Source organism: Tyto alba, unplaced genomic scaffold (genome assembly GCF_018691265.1).
Source record: "Tyto alba isolate M040663 unplaced genomic scaffold, T.alba_DEE_v4.0 Super-Scaffold_49, whole genome shotgun sequence".
Classification (NCBI taxonomy): Eukaryota; Metazoa; Chordata; class Aves; order Strigiformes; family Tytonidae; genus Tyto; species Tyto alba.
This window is the reverse complement of record NW_024881325.1, coordinates 2,566,163-2,591,230: the sequence shown is the minus strand read 5'-3', so window position 1 is coordinate 2,591,230 and position 25,068 is coordinate 2,566,163. Positions and strand designations below refer to the sequence as shown.

At 37.8% G+C, this 25,068-nt stretch overlaps 1 protein-coding gene across 1 annotated transcript in view; it reads left to right on the top strand.

Moving 5' to 3' along the window:
• NUP210 (nucleoporin 210) overlaps nucleotides 1-25,068 on the top strand; it is a 67,538-nt gene that overhangs the window by 31,464 nt on the left and 11,006 nt on the right. The window contains exons 14-31 of the mRNA XM_042807036.1: nucleotides 984-1,129; nucleotides 3,359-3,580; nucleotides 4,878-5,051; nucleotides 6,341-6,533; nucleotides 6,852-6,958; nucleotides 9,253-9,357; nucleotides 9,493-9,594; nucleotides 12,409-12,537; nucleotides 13,236-13,363; nucleotides 14,272-14,407; nucleotides 14,736-14,798; nucleotides 15,430-15,609; nucleotides 16,916-16,996; nucleotides 17,839-17,970; nucleotides 18,179-18,337; nucleotides 19,182-19,273; nucleotides 20,859-21,033; nucleotides 24,878-25,053. Coding sequence (XP_042662970.1) covers nucleotides 984-1,129; nucleotides 3,359-3,580; nucleotides 4,878-5,051; nucleotides 6,341-6,533; nucleotides 6,852-6,958; nucleotides 9,253-9,357; nucleotides 9,493-9,594; nucleotides 12,409-12,537; nucleotides 13,236-13,363; nucleotides 14,272-14,407; nucleotides 14,736-14,798; nucleotides 15,430-15,609; nucleotides 16,916-16,996; nucleotides 17,839-17,970; nucleotides 18,179-18,337; nucleotides 19,182-19,273; nucleotides 20,859-21,033; nucleotides 24,878-25,053 — 2,500 coding nt within the window. The remainder of the gene's footprint in view (nucleotides 1-983; nucleotides 1,130-3,358; nucleotides 3,581-4,877; nucleotides 5,052-6,340; nucleotides 6,534-6,851; nucleotides 6,959-9,252; nucleotides 9,358-9,492; nucleotides 9,595-12,408; nucleotides 12,538-13,235; nucleotides 13,364-14,271; nucleotides 14,408-14,735; nucleotides 14,799-15,429; nucleotides 15,610-16,915; nucleotides 16,997-17,838; nucleotides 17,971-18,178; nucleotides 18,338-19,181; nucleotides 19,274-20,858; nucleotides 21,034-24,877; nucleotides 25,054-25,068) is intronic.

The window sequence follows — 25,068 nt, the reverse complement described above, 5'->3', positions numbered from 1 at the left end:
CTCATAAGAAGGGCCCACATATATTGTGTTTTGAGGTAACACTGGCAGACTTACAAGAACACCGAGATTAACAACTGCTTTGCCCAAATTGTCCGGCAGTACTTTCAGGTCTGTAAAGACACTGTTCATCGTTTCTCACAAGAAACTAAGAGAATCAGCTGCTTAAATTTTACCAAAGCTCTGTCACTGTTAAGCTCATTGCTTTAAGCAATGTCTTTTGTCAGGTTTATTAACAGTATGGAGTATGCATGTTATTTTTAAAGATTGCCATTAATGTTACTAGTCTAGTGCAATGTGCTTGTTCCTGTGTCTACTGAATTCTGTATGTTACTTGGATGCACCATTAATTTTTTCCAGGTGTCTCATGTATAGAAGCTCTTTCCTGTGCTATTGAGCCAGTAATACCAGTCTGCATTGTACCATCTGTTTGCCCAAAAGGCAGCTATTTTTGATATCACTATGTAGAATTCTATTGTGCTATTTGTTTCAAAAAAAAAAAAAAAAAAAAAAGACCCCTCCCAAACCCCAAAATGTTCTCTTAAGCAAGCAGAGAAATTTCATGAAAATACCTTGCCTTCAGCTAGAGTAATGATGTATTGCATACAGTTCAGGTTGTTCTGTGCAGGGAGGCTTGTGGAAGCAGTATGACTTATTTGTGCTTAATTACAAGCCAGTTTCATTTTAGAATAGCAAAATGAAAATAGTAAGAGATAGAAGTTATATTACTTTGTAACCGAGTAAAGACTCCTGTCCTGTTTAGGGCAATGTGAAAATAAAAATGTTTGTGAGACATGGATGCTTTGGTAAGTGTTGGGTTTGAGATGAAAGACAGCAGTGAACGTTTTTATCTGTTTGGTTGGAGAACACATCTCGGCTTACTTCTGGTGGAAATGCTTTTGTCAAGAAAAGCTGTGTTGAGCTTGCATTAAAATGGCTGGGCATTTCTCTCCAATGTATTTATATATTTTTAATTTATTTAACAGGAAGGCTTAAGCCAACTGCTGATTTTTGTAGCGGCGTCAGAGTGAAAGCTGAAAGTCAAGGATACACAACACTTGTTGTTAGTTACACCCATGGTCATGTTCACCTCAGTGCTAGCATCACCATTGCTGCTTATCTACCATTAAAAGTAAGTCTGTTTCTGCTGTTCCTAAAGCAATCCATCACTTTAAATGCCTTGAACTGACAAATAGCAAGTTGATATTATGTAATGAGTATGTTTTTAAAAAAAAAAAAAAAGAGATAGGTGGTTGATTCACGGGAAGAAATTTATGACCTGTTTGGGGAATTGTGTTTTAACCCTCTGTCTTTGAAGCACATACGTAATAGAGTTTGCCTACATGGACATCGCAAGCCAACTACAGATGACTGAGTTGTGTGATAGCAAACTAACAGATTATTGCAACTTCTGAAATGGAAAGTGGATTTAATATCCTTGACCATTTTTCAGACTTCTGGCAAAAGTCACAGCTGCTGTCAGCTGAAGAAATATGCAGGACAGTAATAGGAGTCAACCCTTATCCAAGTGAGGATGTCTATCTTGTTTTGCACAGCTGAATTAGGAAATTACTTTTCAGCAGAATAGATGGGTGGAAAATTATGTGAGACTGAAATTGTTTGATTCTTGACTGTCCATTTTAACTGATTAACTTAAGGTAATAAGGGGGCAGTCACAATTCTGTGTCCATAGTGGCAAATAGAAGTAGACCTGGCTTATGATTTCTGCTCTCATAGCATATAAACTGATTTTTACAAGCAGGCAAAGCTGGCAGTGAAAAAAGCGTGCTTTTTCCCTACGAATGGGAGACACATCTTTCCCTGTTGCACAGCAAACTAAAGAAAATGGGAAGAACAAACCTGAGTACAGGGACAATATATGGAAATATGAAGCAGTATACTTAGGTTACCCTTTTCTTCAGAGACCTAGCACTGAATCTGCAAAGCTGAAGTCTAATACATTTGACCACAGTTTTTTTTCCCCCAAATCTGGAAAAAAGTTTGTGCAAATCCTACAAATTTGTGACTGTAATAATGATTTTACTTTTTAAATATGCTTTTCTGTGAAATATCTTAAATATTTGAGTATACTTATTTGAAGGAAGTGAGACATCCTAAGCAAAGTGTGTAAACTTCCTATTAGGAGCAATGTGAAAGAGGAATAATTCCTTTAATTAGGAGTTTTTCATATATATGGAATTCACATTTATTAGCAAAGCCCCTTGATGTTGTAACACTGCTTTTTGTATATAAATTTAAATTATTCTGGGTTATTTGACAAAGCCAATACATGGTGACAAGGACGGTAGATTAAGTGCACTTCAAGAAAAAAAAGAATCTGTGCTTGGATATCTCAGTGAAGAACTTTTCTTTGTAGTGTAGAACAGTGATTTCCACTTTCCTTTCCCTCCTTTCTGTAGAATGAAGTATTTACAATGCTTAGAAATTGAAGACAGCATTTTTCTGTCAGATATCTAGTCAAAAAAAATAATTATAACATAAAATGTGGGAGAAATGTAAACGGGAGTCAAAGGGCAGGCAGGCACTTGAGACTAAATCTCATAGTTTTCCAGTGTGTTTTTATCTTTATATTATAAATACAACCAGGGAGTAAATGGGAGGAAAGAGGAACATTTATGGAACCCTTGCCTTCTCTCTTCCTACCAAAATGCACCTATGGAAATAATTGAACCATCCTTTATGTTAGCTGCTATTTCTTTCTTACTAGACACCTAAGTAATATGATGATGTGGAACACAAGCTACAAATGGTTATTGTCTATTAAAATGTCAGGTTAATTTCTGTGATGATAAACAGCACAGTCTCTCCCAGTGATGCACACCAATGTAGAATTTGTTGCAGACGTTTGAAGTAGAACTTGTGTAGGAGAATTACATGCACAGAACTGTGAGGGAGAGAGTGCTGTCCGGTGAAAGTAAAAGTTGACATTATTTAATTCATTTCAAGTACTGTCTGTTTGAAAAATGTAGCAGAATACTCTCTGTGCTCAGAAGAGTTTATTAAGGGTCTTTCTCTTGGGGTAATTCTTCATGAGAGATGTGATTAGAATGTAGTTAAAACTTTTCTTTGGATCTATGTGTTCCATTTAATATAATCCAACTGGTCAGAATCAGTATGTGTGATTCTACCTATCACCTACCTATCAGTAGGAGATGCTAATTACTCTGATACAACTCTGTTTTTAAATAACCATGCTTACAAATCACCCTGTAGGAAAAATCATAGCCTTATCAAAGTAACAAAGATAGCTCTTTCATTAAGAAGGAAGTTTATTTTGCAAAGTACAACCAAACTATGTGTAAATGGACTCATTCATTTGTAATTAATCACTTCATTACAGACTATTGATCCTCCATCTGTTGCTTTAGTGACTTTGGGTTCCTCTAAAGATATGTTATTTGAAGGAGGACCTAGACCATGGGTACAAGAACCTTCAAAGTTCTTCAGGAACGTCACTGCTGAGGATGCAGAAAGTATTAGTCTGTCTTTATTTGGCCCTCCTACGTCTCGAAACAACATCCAGCATTGGGTTAGAGTGTCTTGCAAAAGCCTGGGAGAGCAAGTAAGTGCCAAAAGGTATTTGTATTCCTCTGTCAAACACTGAGCTATGGCAACTGAGACCAGGCTTCAGACAGATTTATGATACCATCTACCTTTTATATAACAAGTGTTTTTTCTAATAAGCCAGTAAAGAACTTGGGTAAGTATATTGTTTATGCACTGTGATGCTGGTACAGGTTTTAGAGTGAGCATTTCATAACACGATGTTATAAAGTGGTTTATGATAGCTTTATTGCAGCATAAAGCTAAGTCACGGAAACCCTGTGTTGTAGAATATGTTAAACCAATCCTAATAAGTGCAGCTTCAGTTTGCATAAATAGGATCACAGCAGAAGGTTGCTGCAGTAAACTGACTCTTCTGTCTGACCGGCTCCTCTTAACCAGGCTACCTTCCAGTATGATTCTGTTTAGTCAAACAAATGACAGCGTATGAATTTACTTCTTTGATATTTGTACAGTCTGCGTGGTAGTGGCTGTAGTCATTTCCAACCTGGTCTTGTTTTCTCCAACATGCAGAAGTGATTTATCTTGTGATTTACTCACCCTAGCCAGTCTATAAAGCATTTAGCTCTGATTTAATGTTTTTCCTCCTGTAATTCTGCACGGCCTAAGCATTTTGGTGTGACTGCTGAATGTCCTCAGTGGACACTGTACAAAGTGTAGCTATTTGTGTCAGTGCAAATTCAGAAAGGAAAAACATTTTTTTGTTGTTGTTTATGACTGTACATGCATTGGTTGTCTGTCCCTCAGTGTTGTGCAGAACAGATCATATCTGCATGGCTTTGGCTAGCACCAATGCGTGAGTGGATAAGGCAGGAAACCAGAGCTACCTCAGCCTGCTGGGAGTAGCCTTCCCTGTGTTTATATCCACTTTGTTTTGTTGAGGGCTAAAAACAGAATGTAAAATAAAACATAAGATGTTTTCAAACACACTGAAGTGACTACATTTTCTTTGGGCTGTTCTGTTCTCACTCTGCAAGAAAAACACCTGCGTGTTAGCTTTTGAAGTTACAAAAGATTTGTTGTTTGATTTGATTCAAGTTTGACAGTAATAAGCATGAATACCTAGGAAAAGTTCCAGGAATAGTACTTAGATAATGGTATAGAACTCTCTTGAAATACTCGCTTCCTTTTGCATCTTCCTCTGTCTTAATGGTGCTGTAAATCCCCAAGGGTCATATTTTTGCTTGCTCATTCTGACATCAGCGTGTAACTGAGAGCTGTGAAATAGAATATGCCTGAACTCTCAGTTCCTCACTTTTCTCTTTCCTCACTTGCCTGTTTTCATAATTGTACAGGTTATTGCTTTAACAGTTGGAAACAACCCCACAATCACCAACCCTTTTCCAGCGGTTGAGCCTGCTGTTGTGAAGTTCATCTGTGCTGTCCCATCACGATTCACTTTGACTCCTGTTTATGGAAGTCCTCAACTTGACCTCTCCTGCCCTTTGCTGCAACAAAACAAGCAAGTGGTAAGCCTGAGAAGTGACAGGAAAAGAATGTGTTTTTATAACTTGAAAATCAGTGTTTGGATATGAAATAAATGTGAAATATTTATGAACATATGAATAGATATGAAATAAAGCATCTGACTTGCTTCAAGAGTAGCTGTAGCTCTGGTGTTGTGGGCCACACTGGTATCATTGGTTCCTTGTGCAGAGAGCAGTCTGAATGGGATTTTCCTACAGTGGTCATTCGAACAGGTTTACAAAGGGACCTGCCGGAAAATAGGAGGATATGTAAAAGCATTTGGGTTGCAGCTTCTCACAAAGCTGTCACTGCAAGGAAGCCTTTCTGACTTGTCTTGAGATAAACTTCATTTTTTTAAAAAAAAATAGGAGGGAGGGCGAATATTTCCAGCAGCTGTGTCTAGGGAAAGTACTTTTTCCCCTACGCCTTCATTCTAATCTAACTATTCTATTGAGTATATAAGACATATTTTACTGTCCATGTATTATTACATGATTGTATGTTTGTGTGTATTAGTAAAGGCACAAACACTGCTCATGTGAAGATACCTGTGTAAGCGTATACAGTGAGTAATGTTCAGTGTCATCAAATATGTTTAGCTTTGCAAATCTGAGTCACAATAAATGGATGATGTATATGTGTAGATTATTAAGCATAAAGAACGCTTTCTTCTGTATCCTAATGAGTGCAGTCATATGTTGTCTGCTGAGTAGTCTGTATGTTTTGTCACGTTAATATTACCAGGCAAATATAAAAGTCACCCTGCTTTCATAAAACTGCGATGTGAATGGAGTTGATGAATCATTTTCAGTATCTTTTATGTAATATCAAGATGAGAAGGAGATTTTTGTGTATTACCAATCATTTCAGAGTTCACCTGTTTTTCTAGCTCCATTATGTGTCAGCTACACTATATCAGTACACAACTATTGCTGATGAATTTTGCAAGATGAATGCTAGAATTTTGAGCTATTTATGGCTTCTGAGAAATAGCAATGTTTTTCATTATTTGTTTGAATTCCAAAGACGATGTAGTTGCGCTGTGTGGTTCGATTGTTTTGTTTTGTTTTGCTTTAAGGTAATTCACTGGCTAATAGAACCCCACCCTCCCACTCTCCAAAAACCCTTACAGTTGAAGTACAGTTTAATGACTTTGTGCTGGTGGCTCATTGCTCATGTAATGAGTGTTATAATAAATCTCATGGAACTCGGCATACATCTTTTTTTTTCTTTTAATGATTAAAAAAATCCTCTTGCATCTGTTCAATTCAAGATATTCATTCGTTTTCAGGTTCCTGTTTCAAATTACCGCAATCCAGTATTGGATTTGGCTGCATATGACCAACAGGGCAGTAAATTTGATAACTTCAGTTCTCTTAGTGTTATCTGGGATTCCTCAAAAATGTTCTTAGCGAATATTGAGCCTCATATGCCAATGGAGCTGACTCTGAAAGAAGATGGAAGCGGTCAAAAGAAAATGCACGGTACAAATTAGCATTTCATTATTTGAAGTAGGTCAGAATTAAATCTGTTCGGTAATGTCTGAGCTTGATTAAAGAAATTACTGAAATCTGCAGTCATATTTCAGTTTATCTTCAACATGTGTTTTAAGTGTGTGCTATTTAAAAAAACCAACAACATAAAAACCTGAAAACAAACCTACCAAACCCATTGCCTAGGACCTGTCCTGAGAGGGAAAATTCTTGTCTGTTTAGAATTATAGTAGAAGAGATTAGCATTGTTCATTTGATCTTTTCCTTCCCCACAATCAGATTTACTTGACTTTTTTTGTTTGATTCTAGGCTTACAAACTGTTCTAGTTCATAATGAGTCTGGGACAACTGCCATCTCTGCAACTGCAAGAGGATACCAGCAATCCCATCTCAAGGCAGCTGAAGTAAAAATACCGGTACTTAGAACTCTGGGGTTTTTTGTTGCCATTTTCCTATTATGTTTAATGAATATTGTTTCTGTGTATTTCCTCAATGCATAGTAATGTAAAAATAAGGCAGCTCCATAGCTGATTTTGAAGACAGATTGATACCACAAAGTTTTTATAACGTTTGTGGCTTTTCCTGCTTTCCTCTGCACTATATACTGCTATCCATATTAAATATATCCAGTTCCTTTTTTTTTTGTTCTTTTTTTAACCATCTGGACAAGGGAATTACAAAGAATTGTTTCAGTTGGTTTTGTTTCAATTTAGGTTTTTTAATGGATTGGTGAATCTCTGCTGCTTGTCCTTCACTAAAGCAGCCATGTGCTTAGTGCAGCTGTCACTGGGGAAAGCAAATGTATACTTTCCACTGTAAAACTGGGTAGAAAAGTTCTGCATGAGCAAAGCAAAAGCTAGCTGATATCCTTATATGGACCATATGTAAAATCTGGACTCTGGGTAATACTCTTTACTTCTTTTATTCTTTAGTCTCACATTGATCTTACAGACAGAAGAGACTACTCATTTGTACAGTACCAGCCATAAACCTAGGCTTTAGTTTTACAAGTCATTAGCCACTCCCTGAAATACTTCAGTTTGTAGATACTCAACACAGGGAAGAACAACAGCAAAACGGTGATGATGAACATAGAAGGCAGATGTAAACAGATGGCAGTTTTTTCTGATTATGTCACTTCTTTTTTTAACTGAATATAAAAGCAGGTTTCAGCCTATGGAGCAACCCGACATGCATAGTAACTAACTCTTAAAATATCCTTCTTTGCTAAATTGAAGTTCTGTTTTAATTTTGTTAAGCAAGTTCTAAGTGGGTTTTGACTTTATGTGGTTCTGAATGAAAATCGAGTTGAGAGAGAGTAAAGTATGGAGCTAGAGGTTACAGTATTTTTAATTCAAAGCAGGTAACAGATGGGCACTACTAATGTGAAATATCCTGCGGCCAAATTTTCTGTTACTATGTCCAAAGTTTGGCATCTGGATGGTAGATTTCTTTGGAAGGTGATCTGTATTGCCAGTTGGCTCTTGTCTTTTCAGTGAGGTTTCCAGTCTGCTCTTCTCGGGAAGTATGGTGTAGATGCATTTCCACTTAGGAATTTGACTATAATTTAGTCAAAATTACTAGATTAGAAACACAGTTACTTTGTCAGCTAAGATATTTGGTTCTGTATCTTTTTTCTCTTAAGAAAATTGTGTTGTAGTAAGAATGCTTGGTGCTCTGCAATCATTTTGTAAGTCACTGTGCTCTGCTTTATTAAACCAGTATTCTTTCTTACTTAGAAAAGTAAATTCTCTAAACTTTGCCTTGAGTTCAGAGAAGTTTATTGTATTTCCGTATATAATACATACATGTAAAATGACACCAGAGTTCTTTTAAGTTCTGGTCTCTGTGTTTAAGTTTGGGAGGAATCTTTCTGGTAGTTGAAGAGCACTTCTGCTACAGTTACGTAGGCTCATATATTGTTTCTTTAAATTAGGTAATTTGTTTCCTTCTTTCTAATACATTAGAAATGGACTGCTATATTCTGCTTTCAAACCTGTCCATACTTCTTTCTTACAGACAAAAACACAAATTGAAATCTAATAGATGATATATTAAGATGTCTTGATTATTGTTCCATGTTTAAGTGGAGCATCCTATTATGTCATTAGGGAAAGATAACATCCTTTCTACATCAGGGAAATAATTCTACCAATTAGGTGAAATGGGTACATAATACTAACTTCCTCTAAAAACCATTTTCCCTTTCTAAGCTAATGTTATTATGAGTGAATGATTAAATTTGCATTTGGCCCAGTGTTTATGTACTTAAATTTAAGGAAGAATTTCTTTTGGTGGCCTGCTAGGAAGAATCCTAAAAAAAAAAAAAAAAGAGAGCTTGAAGTAGAAGAAAACTTTCTGTCTCTATGCTTCATCATTTTGTATGAATTTATAACATGTCTCTGAGTTACTATCCTACATGTGAATGTCAGACTTGGTTAGCTGATCCTGCTAAATCTTTAATGCGTAAGCCTGTGACTTGGTTAGAGATGCAGAATACAACAGCACCTCCTGTATATGATCTTACCTGGAGAAGAAAGCTAGCAGCTGAGTAATTTACCAGACCTTGTGGACATTCTATTAACCTAAACTTCTCCAGCTCTGGCTCCTTGTTCATCTGCTTTAAGCACCCTTCCCTGCATGTACAAGAGACCTGCACTGTCTTCTGACTCTTAGTGTTTGCTATAACAGCTAGGCTTGTTTCTTTCAGTATGAACCTCTTCTACCAGTGTCTGCCACCATTGAACTGATACTAGTGGAAGATGTAAAAGTGAACCCTACTGATGTCTCCATTTACAATCACCCTGACATACAGGTAAGGAACTATTCTGCCACTTTCTAACTGCAGGGAGGAAAACATGAAAAATTACATGATACATGTAAGGATACCATTTTTAGCAAAGTATTAGAAAGATATAATCTAAGTTTGGATGCTTTTCTGTTTTTGCAGGTAGAACTTTTCATCAGAGAAGGTTCTGGATATTTTTTCATTAATACTAGCGTTGCAAATGTTGTAAGAGTGGCTCATGAGGAAAGTCAAGGTGTTGCTTTGGTGAGTGAAGTATTTTGTTATTTTGTGTCTTTCTGGCATTCTGCAGTTTTATCAGTATTGGTCATTTTCCAGTACATGTGATTAGAGAGGCAATAACTGAATCTTGGATGTGTTTGCCTGTGCCACTCAAGCTTCAGGCAGGGAATATTTGCATTAGTGTTTTCAGATACAGTTTCAAGTGTAGGAAAGTGTTTCACTACAGATCTGATGTATATGTATAGTCTGTACAAGATAAAAGCCAGTACCAAACTGTTCTTTACCCATTACAATTTTGCAGTAAAATGTTCCTGATTTCATAATCACAAAATGAAAAATAATGTGACAGAATTTTTAAGAAGGGTTATACAAGAGAGTACTGTTTTGCTGTCACAGCATTTCAGCCTGATGCTGTGAATAAGTATCTATTAAAGAGTTGATTTCTGATCTCCATATTAAGTTTTTAATGCACTTTTCCACTGGAAGATACAACTAAACTACAGTTATGCTGGAATTCATGCAGGCCCAGGATATGAGATGCATTCTACAGTGAACAACAATAAACTATGCATTTGCATTGTAGCTTTCATCATACAAGAATTAGAAGTGACACAAGTTGTTTTAAAGAGTAGTCTTTAAAAATTTATGATTTACAGATTTATTTTGTAGTGAGTAATGTTGATAAAGTTGTGAAATTATGATAAAGGTGGATTTTTTTTACATTGTTGAGCATACAGAAAATCTTGGTGAAACATTTTGATTGTCTCTAACTGTTGAAAATGTAAGGTGGGAGTATTTTTCTAACCAAGTCAGCTAGGCATAGAGGTGGGGGAAAAATAGAAGACTTTAGCTTATTTTCGTGCATTATATACTGTTTCAACTCTTAATAGTTTTTCGGTTAAGTCTTCCTCATGGGTTTAGCAGTGCTTTGACAAGTACACAAGGTGATTTCAGAATAGAACAGTGAACTTCAGTGGAACAGTGCCAGCAAGACAGGCCTTGTGAAGTACAAGAAGAGATTTATTTTAACTACCTGTCAGATTAAAGGAGCAAAAACTACACTTTTTAACACATTTAAAACCATTTGGGAAACAAACAAACAAAACAGCCAAAAAAAGAACCCACGCTTTAAAAGTTTTTGTCCTGTGTGTTATGTTTGTATTAAATCCCAGTATTACCTGTGGACTTTTCTTTCTGTGGAAGCTAGCAGAATAGTCCATGTAGAAAATCACCAAGTTCCAGTCTGATGTGCCAGGCGGATGCTATGGCAGGTATCAGTGGAGCCAAGTTGATAAAGGATGGTTTCATCGTAAACTATTCTGAGAAAGTAGATTCAAGTTATCTGGAGCAGTGATTCCCAGACTTTTTACTGGGTCTGCCAAGATTAAATTCTGTACCTCTTACTCTTTTTGATACAGCAGCTTTTCTGGACATGGATGGTAGCATGAGGTAAGAATGAATAGTGATAAACGGTGAAATACGCTGTATACTAGGGAGCCACTGAACGCATAGTAAGAGATGAGAACAGAAGAGGTAGCTGGGACAGGAAGAGTTTTCATAAATTGTAGTAGCCCTGCTTTCCCTCTTGGCCATCCACTCTGGTAGTTTCTTTTCTCTGGTCTCCCAGCCCAAACTGAGCTCCTCTCCATCTTCCTCCCTGTGATTGTGCTGGCTGCCTTCTCCTGGGCACATCCCCTTCTCTGCTTTCCCTGGCTGTGTGTTAATATGTGCCCCCCACACCTGTATTAGCCACCCACTTTGGGAACTGCTGCTGTTCTGAAAGCCAACATTTATTAAAACTTTATATTCCTTTCTATTTTGAGTCAAAACTAAGAGTGGTGCCCTTCAGAACAAAATGTCAGCTCTTCCCACTGCTCTTAGTGCTAACTCCTGTAGTGCTGCCGAGTAATGCTATGAATTATATTAAATTCCTTTGAACTGGGAGGCCTGGCTGTCCATCACCCCTTGTTTCCGAGTTGATCTTTGTAAAGCAGATGAGTGTGTAGAATAGGACGCCAAACATCTGTGCTGTCTCTGGCCAAAGTGAAGGTACCTGTGAAGATGAAGAGGGTAGTTGGGATTGTCCCTGGGGTATGTGACAAGGTCAGACAAATTGCAAGAGAACTGCAAAGACGAGGTGAGCAAGGTGGGAATGCACAGCCTTGAGAAAGTGTGTGGAGACGACTTTGGGATTGACGCCTAGTTCTGAGGGCTTGTATTGGTGAGCAGAGGTCTCTTTCTCCATTGTTTGATTCTTGCTGTATTCTGAGAAGTGTAACGTGTACCTTCTTTGTATAAAAAAATTAATAAAATAATAATAGTTTTATCAAAGAAATACCTGATTTGTCAGTTGTCCTCTTACCTGAGAAAATCTACCACCAGATTTTGACTATTCATTGAGATTAAAAACAATAACTGTAAAGTATGAATCTTGTAAGAAGCAATACCAGTAAGCATAGTCTCTGTCCTTGATTTTTTTTTTCTTTATAGTTTTGTTTTTCACTCCACTAAGAAAAGTTTCATTGCTCGGAGTGATTTGTTGTGGGTTTTTTGTCCTTTTGATAGCAGAAGGAGAATAACAGGATGCCAGACTACTTCTAGATTAAGATACGTTAATTCAATTGCTGCCCAGAGGCCATTTGCACTAGCTCAGTAGTATGATACTTTTTACACACATTTTACAGCTTTACTTCTTTGGTGTAAGAATTATCTGTGTCTAAGGCTTGAAGACTTCTGCATCAAACTGTCTGCTCTGAAAGTGATAGAAATTATATCCTATGTATGACAGACAAATGAAAATAGGAAGTGCTATAACAGAATTTTCTTTTGGCATTGCAGGTGCATCCTCTGCTTCCAGGATTGGTGACTGTAATGATTCATGACCTGTGTTTGGCTTTCCCTGCACCAGCTAAAGCTGAAATTTATGTATCTGATATACAGGAACTGTATGTCCGAGTTGTTGACAAGGTTAGTGGCTTTGAAAGCAGCATCATTAGCAGATCCAGATTGTCCCGATTCCTTGTACTGACCATGAACATAAAGATGAGACATGTACAAGACGATAGAGTGTCGTGGTTAGGGCTCTCTGCTGCACTGTATGACCTTAGAGAAATAGTCTGATCTCTCTGTGTTTCTGTTTCTCCCTCCTAAATTTATCCTTTTAGGTTATAAGTCTTTCAGAGTATCAAGTGTCTCTTAATGTTCTGTGTGGCAGCAATCTCAGCTTTTGAATTTACATAGCAATGGTAATTCATAATTTATATCAACACACTAATTTATATTTTCTGTTGTTTGAAGTGCATGACAGCAATTCTTTCAGGAGTAGGTTTTGCCCCAAGGTCATTTTCCTTGTGTCATGCTTTAAAAAGGAACAAAAAGTCCAACTCGTTTTAGTTGCCGGCTTGGGTGCATCTTAAACAAAATAGTGTTGATATTTTTGGATGTTTTAATTATGCTTTTGCCATCTGAAAGACCTGAATTCATTTATTTAATTTGACACTAACCATAGCTGGCAGGGATTATTCTTGAAAATCAGTGCTAATCTAACCTTGGAGCTTTATCTCTAATACCCTACTAAAAGTGTAATACAAAATAAAATAAAAACATTTATGCTAATAAAGAAGAGTAGTTTAAATGAAAACTGACTGGATGTGATTGTATTTCAGGTGGAGATTGGAAAAACAGTGAAAGCTTATGTCAGAGTTCTGGATGACTCTAAGACACCTTTTCTGGCAAAATACTTTGCTGTCATGGATCTAAAACTAAGGGCAGCATCTCAGATTGTTTCACTTGTGTAAGTTAATGGATTTTTTTTTTTATCAATCTGCAAATATGTTTATAGGCAGAATAAGTGACAAATGAGTGAAGGTGTTGGCTAGGAGGCATGGTAGTACGCAGTAAGTTTTTATTTATTTTATTTTTGTAAATTTTTAATTACCTGTTAAATGGTAAAAAACGGTCATTTGTCAGGAAGACTGCCTAAGCTAACAGTCTAAATCTTGTTGGTGATGAATGAGTCTGTATTCATATGCTACAATATTTCATGGAGCCTTATGCATCTTGGAAGTAGTGACGTGGCAAGTAATGTCAGGTGAAGAATTCTGTGAAGACATATCTGATGTTAACAAACTCATTCTGTTACTTAACCTTTTAGAAACAGGTAGGCTAAATCATCCTATTGCCTCAAAGCTCCTTATTTTGCGAGCTCTAGACATAATGATTAAAATTGCAGAAAAAATGTTTTTTGGACTGTTAATTTCTAGTGCTGAGGTAATCTGTAAAAGTCATTCTTCTTTGTATGGGGAAGTTGTGTGTATTTGCATACACTGTGCAGTACTGCTTGGCTGTATCTATCCCACTCTGTTAAATAACGTCGAGGTATGTAATCAAGGCTTGTGCCACTATTTTCCATACTGGTCAAATTGTTAGTGCGTTCCCTGGCAGAGTTTTGGTCCATACCAGCTAACACTCTTGTTTCGTTTTCATTTCAGGTATTTAATTTTAAGATAAACCACAGGCTACTAAAAGCCATTTCATGATGTTACATGTAGAAATTTGATGGTTACCTTAATCTTGCTTAAGACACAACCACTTAGTAGTTTTTTCATAAGGATGACTATGCACTAAATAAGTTCTTTGCATTTTTTATTCATGTAATTTATGCAATGAACTTCCCTATTTTAATGCGTTTCATTGCTACAGGCCACTCAGTGAAGCTCTTGATGACCATACTGCTGCTTTTCTGGTGCACGGGATGGCCATTGGTCAGACTAGTCTTATGGCAACTGTTGCTGACAAAAGAGGACAAAGAATCAACTCTGCTCCACAACAGATTGAAGTAAATAATTTCAGATAAAATATATTGATTAAAAAAAAAAATCTGTTATGACAGCATAGAAACTCTATATTATACTTAATTTATAGTATAGTAATTGATTTGTCAGAAAAAGTAAACAGGTTATTCTGTCCAGAAGATACCCAAATGCTAGTCTGTTTCAGATTATATTATGGTTTTTAACTGCAAGCAATGAGTTAAGTTTCTGCATGCTCAATTTACTGTAATTAAGCAAGTGAAGACCCAGGTTTACACTTGTATGTATTGTTTTTGTGACCTAATATATCTGTTGAAATAGTGTGAGTGTAAGTATTCATATCTCTATTGTTAGGTCTTTCCCCCATTCAGACTACTGCCAAGGAAAGTCACCCTAATTATTGGGGCCATGATTCAGGTAAGGCATCTTCTTACATTTATTTTAAAACAGAAATTACAAAAGAGAGAAAGAAAATATGTATGTCACTTATTTTTCAGTAGTAGATATTCAGCTTGGTAATTTAGCTGCATTCACAGTGAATACTCCTCCTAACAAGAACAGTTTCATTCTTGAGCTGCCTTCCACTTGACTGTGTTGTCAGATGAAAGATTTTGTATTTGTGTCATGGGAGTGTCAGCTTTTCCAGTGTTAAATACCAGCACAGCATTAATAAATCTGTTGCCTCCATGAAATCAAGCATAGTGGGCTAGTTCTACAAACTGAAAGACAGAGCAGAGCTATCCCATGTGTGGTGAAGAGAAAGTGAGGTAAATTTTTCTGAAACTTTCTGGGCTGGATGTAACATCAGCCTATTACATTCTGCAAAGCACATAATCTAGTTTTGTGTATAGCTCAGGTATTTCCCTGTCCAACATTGTGCAAGGACCAGTGTGCAGGAGAAATAAGCCCTGAGATGTCCTGGGAAGGTTCAGCCTTTTCTTACTGAAGACATTGTGGTGCTGAGCAGGGAAGAGGTGTACCCTGTAACATTAACCAGAAGAAATATCTGAGGGGTTACTTTCAGTTTTTCTGTCTGTTGCAATTATAGATAACTTCAGAAGGAGGCCCTCAGCCTCAATCCAACATCATTTTTTCCATCAGCGATGAGAAGGTTGCCTCAGTGAACAGCACCGGACTTGTCAGAGGAGTGGCAATTGGGAATGGAACAGTAACAGGAGTGGTGCAAGCTGTTGATGCAGAGACAGGGAAGCTTGTTGTGGTGTCTCAGGTACTGTTTTAGGATACTGTTTGGGGCTGAAAGAGGCTCTTGTAACTAGTGGGTTCATCTCAAAAGGGGCAAATAGTCTTTTTGCGCTAGTAACGTTACATTGTATACTTTCTGGTTTCCTTAAGGAGTTTTAAAATCAGTGTTTCTTACTTATTGGCCTGTGAATTTAGTGTGTGCTGACATGGGTGATACTTTCAACATATAGCTAAACCTTGCTGTACCTTAAAACAGAGTTCTACTGATAACCCAGGGAGACTTTATGAACAGTCTGGTATCTTTAGAATTGATTAGTAAACCTAGAAAAGCCCATCTAAAAAAGCCTTCCTAAAACAGCAGGTTGTCCTTGCCTGCATCACCTTACAGTTCAGCACCATCTTATGTCAGTCAAAGTCAGAAGGTAACTTGCCTAAGAAACACGTTGTCTGTTAAGCTATAGGCAGGCTGTATAGAAAGCTATCATCCCGTGCTGTGGTTTGAATCCATCTATGAAGTTCAAACAATGAATCCCTGATAGTCCCTCAGAATCTGTGTCTATATAATTTCGTACTGGCTGAGCGTGAGGGAGCTGTTGAGCAGGCCTATGAAGGAGCACAAGTCCCTGGGACTTGCATAAGACTCAGAACAACAGAACTTGGGCCAAATCTTACGGCTTTTCATTTGAGGTCAAGACAGGAGAGCTGCTGCGCACCACAAAGCTCTGCTGCTTGAAAGATGTCACCACAGGCCAAGAGGAGACAAAGTCTACCCTGATGGTGTGGCAGGAAGCAGAATGAACTTGAAAGATAAATCTACTGCCCAATGAGGTCCAGGTCTGACCTTTCCTCCCCAATATACAGTAGGAATAAAATCTATAGGAATGTCAGGCTGTGTGAAGAGGAGACATCAGAGTATCACACATACCATCCTTTTATTCTTGTTTGTCCCATTTGCTGCTTACTGTTCCCATTTTCTTCTAATTCTCTCAGCGTCTCCCTTTACCTTCTGGGTTTATTCATCCCACCCACTTCTCCTAGGGACCCTTATGATCCTGCTGCCTGTCACCTCAGCTCCATCATTCATCTCGTCAGTAATTTTGAGCTGAGCTTTTTTTTTTAATTTAGATGGCATTTTTAAATGACTATAAATCAAAAGTTAATGCTTTTGTAGTTTTTTACAGTTCTACTGAATTATGTCTATCTGTATTTTCTGTGGTAAGTCACATGGCAATAGCCATTAGATAATGGCAAAATAATGAATAGATTCTGAAAGTGAAATCTAGTCCACATTTAACAAGTGCTTACAATGTTTTCCCCTCCTCCTTTTTTAGGACAAAGTGGAAGTTGAAGTAGTACAGCTGACAGCTGTTAGAATTCGTGCACCAATTACGCGAATGAAAACTGGTACACAGGTTAGTTGATTAGTGAGTAGCTTTTATGGCCTTAAAATTTAGACCTGCAATCTGTGACCATTTGTACTAGATCATCTGATAATACCACTCCAGCTCTTAAAGTGTTCGCCCACTCTGAGGGACACCACTGGTGCTGCAGGAATGAATGTGCTGTCAGTGGAGAAGCACCAGAGCTGAACATATTAAAACAGAAATTGGGACAAGTTTACCTTGTACACCAGACTGATTTTCAGAAATTCAGGCCCTGCTGAAAAAGCATCATTTAATCCAGAGCAGGGTTCTCTCATCTTCATGCTGTTTGCAGTGGAGGCGTTCTTCCTTTGTGTGCTAAAAATCTACAGTATGTCTGCTAGATCTAGAACAACAGATAGTGTTCAAATTATTGTTTAATATCTATTTTTTAAAAGTCTGTATTTTCCCTACTAGTTACTCATTCCAAAATGTCTAGTGATTCTAGCTTATTGGTCCCAGATGAATTAATTGCTTTGAAGATTAAAAATAAACTTGAAAATCCCTGTTCTGTGTTTATATGTTACGTTGTTTTAATTTGGAGAATTGGAAGGGGGAAGGTTGATGTCCAGAGCAGAGTTAATCAGGGAGGACATCTAGACAAAGATGTAGAAAACTTAAGAGTGTGTGACTTAAGAATAAATCTAAATTTGCTTTTTATAAGTTGGTGGTTTTCTTCAGCATATTACATCCTTGCAACGTACACAGCAGCCAAATTGTTTTCTTAGTAAGAAATGCCATCTCTTGATCAATGAATTTTTATTATATTTGCTCTGTGTGGGTTTGGTTAGCCTCCTAGAATTACCTAAGAAAGTTGGTTTCTCTGTTTCTAGATGCCAGTTTATGTAATGGGCATCACCAGTAGCCAGACTCCTTTTTCGTTTGGCAATGCAGTACCAGGGTTAACGTTCCACTGGTCTGTCACAAAGAGGGATACTCTGGATATCAAGACAAGACACAGTGAGGTAAAATGCAGGGAAGGGGGGTGGGAGGTGGGTGTATGTGCATGTATGTGTATCTTGGAAAAAGGAAACTGCCACGTGATGGGAATTGTGAAAATGTTGTTTCCACTTAAAATCAAAGAATGATCGTCAGCACTGGGTGTGGTCTTTCCTCCGTATCACTGTCAATTCTTTCCATGAGTAAAATTTTAATCACTTTCTCCTGTCCTAGGCTTCTTTTCAGCTTCCTGCAAAATATAACTTTGCGATGGATGTTTATGGCAGAATAAAGGGAAAAACAGGCCTGAAAGTTGTTGTGAAGGTCCTTGATCCTGCAGCCAACCAGTTTTACAACATGGCAAGAGAACTGTCCGATGAAATCCAAATTCAGGTATGATGATGTTCCTCACAGTTAATGTTTTAATATCTGTTTCAGAGTTGAAGTCAGGAAGTTGAAATGCAAAGGAGTAGTTCTGCCGTTGGTCTACCTTTGAGCCCTTATTCTTGTTTGTATAACCATCCGCTGTTTGGAAGCCTCCAAGTTCCCCAAGTGTTGGTAAGGTTTACATGGAACAGTCACACACTGGTGTGATGCCTGAATGAAGTTCAGGAGTTGGTTTTGTTGTAGACCACCTGAAGTTGAGGTGACTTGTGTCTTGTGGATAAGCAGTGTTAAAACGGTAAAAGAACTTGACTGCTCTTATTCCTCTCTACACAATAATACTTGCTGGTTTTAGTGCTTATTTATGCACGTCAGTGCAAGCTTGTTAATTTGGATCAGGAATTAGCTTCTGAAATTAATTTGCCAGGGGCACCATGCTTTGGGGAGCAGTTTCAAAGTATGTGAACAGGATTGCTTTAGATGGAACAAAGCTAGAAAATGTGCTTGAGTGCACCTCATGTAGGCATTCAGTTTATGGGCTCAGACTTGAGTGAATATGAGGTCTCTAACACCATTTCACTTGACAAATTGCTTCTGTGTTCATACTGCTTCGTAATACGTCATTAGCCATAGAAATGAATGCTCTTCAGGGAAGTTTTTAGAAGATACTGCCTGTCACAGTCTCAAGTATTCATGTTTAATTTTCATTTTTTAACCATATATATTATACAAGGTAAAAAAAAATAGTGTGTTTCAGTTTTATTTGTGTGGGGTTTTGTTTTGTTTTGAAGGTGAAATAAATGAAATTACTTGCTGCACACAGCAGTAGACTAAAATGCATTTTATTTTCCAGGTGTTCGAAAAACTTCATCTAACCACTCCAGAAATAGAAGCAGAGCAGATTTTAATGTCACCAAATTCTTTTATTAAACTTCAGACAAACAGGTTAGTGATCAGTTTTCATACTGTGATTTGTGTCAACAGTTTATTAAAACCATAAAGCAATTGTTTCAAGTAAGCTGTTTCAGTCTTTTAAAAAGAATACCACAGTACATCTGTATAAGAAACAACTTCTCTGGTGGTTAGTAGTTTCTTATCTGTACTCTTGCGCTCTGTCAAATCTTGTGTTAGTTAGGTTGTATCTAGAAAATTCATTCAATATTTGGAACTTTTAGGTCCTTATTTTAAAAAATACTGAGACAGTTTAAGCAGTAACCTGCTCTCACTACAGTGGTTTTTTGTTTGCTTTTTTTTGTTTGTTTGTTTTGGGTTGTTTTTTTTTTTTTTGTTGTGTTGTTTTGTTTTGTTGTTTTGTTGTGGTTTTTTTTGTTGGTTTTTTTTTTTTTTAATGGGTGACCAAAGCTTTATTCTCCGATTCTTACACAGAGGCAATGACTAGATTTTGAGATTAAAATATCCTTTCCAGTGAGAAGTCCTTCTGATGTAATCTGTTTTCAAAGACTGACATTTCAGGCTCATTTCAGGCTTGAAATTTGGTTTTCCTAGCATAAGAATGTGCAGATGCAGACAACAGGTCATACACCGAGGTCGAGGCTTTAAATGCATATACTTTTTAAGGGGAGAGAACAGTTAGTTCCACAGGAGCTCCAGTGACCATGGTCATTCAGCATCTGTTTTTGAAACAGTTATGTAGGAGCCCTGTCATTTTGTAGTCACTTACTATTGTTTTGCTATCTCTTCTGAGCAGTTTTTCTGATTAATTAGTCATAAGTTGCTAGGTATCAGTTTGTAGGTGTCTTTGTCCCGTTATCTTCACTATCCACTGCTGGAGCCCCTATGTCTGAACTCTGCCACCAAAACCAATTACACTATTACCAAGAAAAGGGCAACTAAAATCCAGCTTTAATGTTTTTTTCCTAGCGTAGAGTATTTCTATCTCAGTGAAGGAGCTTGGGAGGATAAAAGATTTACAGATCTTATAGAAGGTGTGATAAGTGATACTTAAAAGTAGCTAATAATAGTCTCTGAATGCCCACTAATTAGAGTTTATGTATTTGCTTGCTTTATTAATATGCAAATATGATGGTAAGAGTTATTTCAGAAATTAACCTTGTCTACAAAACCGTTTCCAGGAAACTGATGAGATCCACTTAATCACATCCCTGACTTTATCTCTAATACCAGCACTGGCCCTGGCAGACCAATCTCCCTCTAAATATTGTTTACAGTAAATGACGGCAGAAGCTGCACGTTGTAGCTTTAGCCATTATTATTTGGAATCAAGTTTACATCAGTGAATGATGACACTGCAGGGCAGCAGATGGAAACTAGATTTCAATATATGCCTAAAACCAGATAGGACCTCTTCCAAGTGAGCTTGAATCAGAACTTAAACTTTTCTCCTTAGATTAAGACACAGACTTTTCTGCTTTTATTGCAGACACGTGAAAGAAAAACATACCAAATAGCAGTCTTTCAGATTTGCATAATATGTTGGTGTAAATATGGTTTTACTCATTTAAGGGGTTCCCCTGTTTGTTTGTCTGTTGTGTTTGTTTGTTTTCTTAAGAGACCGAGTGGCTTCACTGAGTTACCGTGTCCTGGATGGACCAGATAAAGTTCCTGTTGTAAAAATCGATGAGAGAGGTTTCCTTAACTCTGGGTCTTTGATAGGATCATCAACAATTGAAGTGATTTCACAAGAATCATTTGGGATCAACCAGACCATTGTAGCTGCTGTTAAGGTAGTGTTATCTCTCTTTCTTCGTAGTTTTCTGTTCAAAGTGCCGCTTAACCATCCCTTTTGCAGGAGTAAACTGCACATTTTGAGCTTCACTTTTGAAAAATGGGAAGTATAGGAATTAATAGTCAGTTCTGAGCTTTGGAAAAAAGTTTAGTAGGCTGAACTGGATGGATAAACATTAAATCTCAGCAAATTCTTAAATGTGGTACGTTTTGCAAAAAGGCCTTTAGATTCATGTGCCTTAAAATGTAAAGGAAAAATTTTGTCCTAAAAACCTCTTAGAAGGTTGATAATTACAGAAATTCAAAGAAAAAAGTGTGTTAATGTCATAAACATACATTTTGTGGTATGTGAAAAAAGTAAATATCATCTGAGTAATGAATATAAATTCAGCATCTGTTGAGAGGTACCTAAGTGATACCTAGATTTTCAAGTTACTAGAGATAACTGTACAGTCCCAGCAGTTCAACTTTTACATATAATGAGAAAGGCTTTCTCTCATAGGCAATCTTATCAGATGTAATAATTTAGCTACTGTTGCCTGTATTTGGTGAGCTGGCAAGGCGCATGTCCGTGGCTGCCCTGTATGCCTAAGCTACACTGAAATACAGATGCTTCAGGGCGGGACAAATCTGTTGCAAAACTCAGCAGTTTGATTTCCAGGCTAGTAAAACATCTTTCTTTCACAAAACTTCATCTGTTGGTTGAATGCTGTTATGTGAAGTCTAATGTATCTTACTGGTTGGGCACTTAGGACACTAAGGGAACCTATGTCCTTCATTTCTGTTGGGAAGTCCTTGTGCCAAGGGCTTTCTACATCCTGCAACATGAGCCTTGAGATACTCAATGCTCCACTGCCTCTTAACACTTCTTACTCTGTCAGCATCTTTCCTATGTCCCAGCCAAAGGAGGAAGACACATAATTGAGTGCTGATTTCAAATTATTTGTAAGTTTAATTATTATAATTACTGTGAAGTGGCTTGATGGATATTTTTTTTTTTTATTTTAATTTTGTTTTTTACCATAATGGCCAGCATTGTCCATAGGACAGCATGTAGGTCTGTCCTACTGGGTGGAGAATGAAAAAAGAAATGATGGTTTATTTTCACTAAGGACACTTCTGCTGCTAGGTGATGGCAGTGAATTTCTACAACTCTGTTATAGATGACCTTGTTTTTTCCCCTTCACTGCTACATCTGGCAAGTGAAAGACATCCAATGAGTTTGGGGTTGGTTCAAATGACATTTAGTCAGCATATAGTGGTACTGAAGTAAAATTCCCCCTTTGTGCATTCTTTCCATACACAGTTAGGATATCACAGAACTGTGGAGTCAGTACACTATGATATTGAGCTTGTGAGCTCCTTGTAGTAGGAACCATCTCAGTTCAGCATCTTGTACAACTGATTTGTTTTCCCACACGTATTATTTCCATAGAAGTAGTATAGTCCTTAATATTTTTAACCTCACAGTAACCTCATGAGGTCATACAGTGCTGCTGCCTTCATTTTATGGATGAAGAACTGAGAGCTTGAGTGGTTTTACTGAAGGTCACAGACAAAAACTTGTGACAGAGCAGGAGATGAGCTTGAATCTGTTGTGTCATTCCAAGGCAGAGTTCTCTCCTTCATGTTGTCCTTCCTTTCATAAGTTCTTGTTTTGCCTATTTACAACTGTACACAATTAAGAATTGAACTGCTGCGGCAGCATCACTTAACACTTAGACCTTCAACTTTGCTCAAAAAAAGACTATCCTATATAAGCTGAGGAGGACAGTGGAAGTAAGGAGGGACAGTACGCTTAGCGTGGAAGCAAGCTAATCACTTGCCTGTACCAGCTGTATTCAATGGAATTTTTTTTTTTAATAAAAAGTACTTTAAAAACTGAGACGCTTTAACAGTAAACAGCTATTTTCATCAATATTAAATTTAGCAGTTGTTCCTTGTGAGACGGTTTCCTATATTTTTAAAGTAAAGCAAGCTTGAAAAATCTGTCAAGGAAATGGCATTTTTTTTTTTTTTATCTTATAACCTCAGCTAGTTGGGCAGATGACTCTAGGCACTGATATTTTAACTAATTATATCAGCCTGTGGACTAGACAGTTGTATATACTGATACTCTAGCCACTTTTTTTTTTTTTTCAGATTCACCAAAGATGCTATTTGCTTGAGGCCAGATTTGTCCTTTCCTTTTTAAGTTTTGACGTGTACATTTTCAGATCGCAGAGTTTTACATTTTAGCTGAGCCTCTTAGGTCAGACAAGAAGGGATTTTCCTACAAGATAAGCTTGAGGGCTTCTTTTAAAGTAGTCTTCTCTATGTATTTGAAGGTTTTTGCTTTCTCTATCCTTCTATTATTTATTTTCCAACAACTGTAACAGAAAGAACAGGTATAGTTGTTTTTGTTGGGTAATTTTGCTAGCTAACTTAGATAAGTTGATCAGGAATAGTAATACGTTATTTAAAAAAGAAAACCAACAAAAACAAAACAAAAAACCTGGTTGTGAAGTCTTTGTCTCCAGACAAACTTCCTTCGTTGGAGTGTTACTGCAAAAATGTGGGGGTGGGCACATACGGGTGGTGTAGCAGACTTTTCTAAAAAATTTGGAGCAGTTCCTGACTTGCCTTGGTTGAGGAGAAGCACTGAGGCAACAAGATGCAGCCTGCTGACCGGTTAGGATTCGTCAGATGCCAGTTCTGCCGGCTTTTCTCCGGTGCACTTTGCTTTATCAGCCCATGCCTCAGAGGACAGCCTGGCTGCGGCATCGTACAGCCAGCAGGACCAAAGCAGGTGTGCCCAGTGATGGGTCAGGAAAACCACCCCAGCACACAGCTCGAGAGGAAAGGCCATGGGTCTTGTTCCTTCCTACCTCTGGGAGCCCTGTTGTCAGGGCACTGCGGGCCTGTTTGAGGGCAGCGGTTTGTAGTGTCTGTGACCTTGTTTGACAAGGGTCGCTAGGGAGCAGCTTTGGAGCTATTGCTCATCTTTATTCTGCTGGGCAAACCTTCACTCAGAGCCGAGGCTGTTAGAAACTGCAGGGATCATCTTGGCTTTCTCACCTGGTGCAAGGGAACTGGGGAAACAGTGACCATTTCATCCTCTTACTCTCACACACATTGCCAGTTACTCCCGTTCTAGTAACTGGGGAATGAATGACACTTTTTATTTCAAGAATTTAGTGGGAGGGAAGTCTAGGGGCAACTTGATCTCTTGAATATCCAGGGAGTCTTAGTAGTTTGAGTTTATAGGACAGTAATGGAGTATCTGAAGTCTGTGATGTATGTTCCTACATGATTATTGCTTGCTTCAATTCCCACTGCTATTAGAGAAAAATACTAAGAAGTGTCTGTTGGGAGGGTGTAAAGAAGACAGAGTCAGACTTTTTTCAGTGGTGCTCAATGACAGAGCAAGGTGGAATTCACAAAAACTGAAATACCTGAAATTCTGTCTGAACATAGGACAGCACTTCTTTACTGAGGTGTGTGTTGAACACTGGCACAGATTGCCCAGAGAGATTGTGGAGTCTCCATCCTAGGCCATGCTTAAGACCTGCCTGCACATGGTCCTGGGCAACTGGCTCTAGGTAAGCCAGCTTGAGCAGGGGGGGCTGGACTAGGCAATCTCCAGAGAGTCCTTCCAGTCTCAGCTATTCTGTGATTCTGTGAAATACATGTACTGATAAGAAAAGCTCCATGTCTCAGTACTGTCATATGGCTAAACATACAGCAAATGGTTCATAAAGCAAGCTTTGTATATTTGCATAATAAGAACACTTTCAGATTCTTTCTATAAAGGCATCCAAAAAAGCAATTTAATCTTGCTTTTCACTGCTGATGTTTTTACAGGTCTGCCCCATCTCATACCTGAGAATCTCCATAAGTCCTATTCTGCACACACAAAACAAAGAGGCATTATTGGCTCTTCCTCTGGGTGTGACACTGACTTTTACAGTCCATTTTCATGATAACTCTGGAGATACTTTTCATTCGCATAATTCCGTGCTCAACTTTGCAACAAACAGGTAGGTATCTATCAC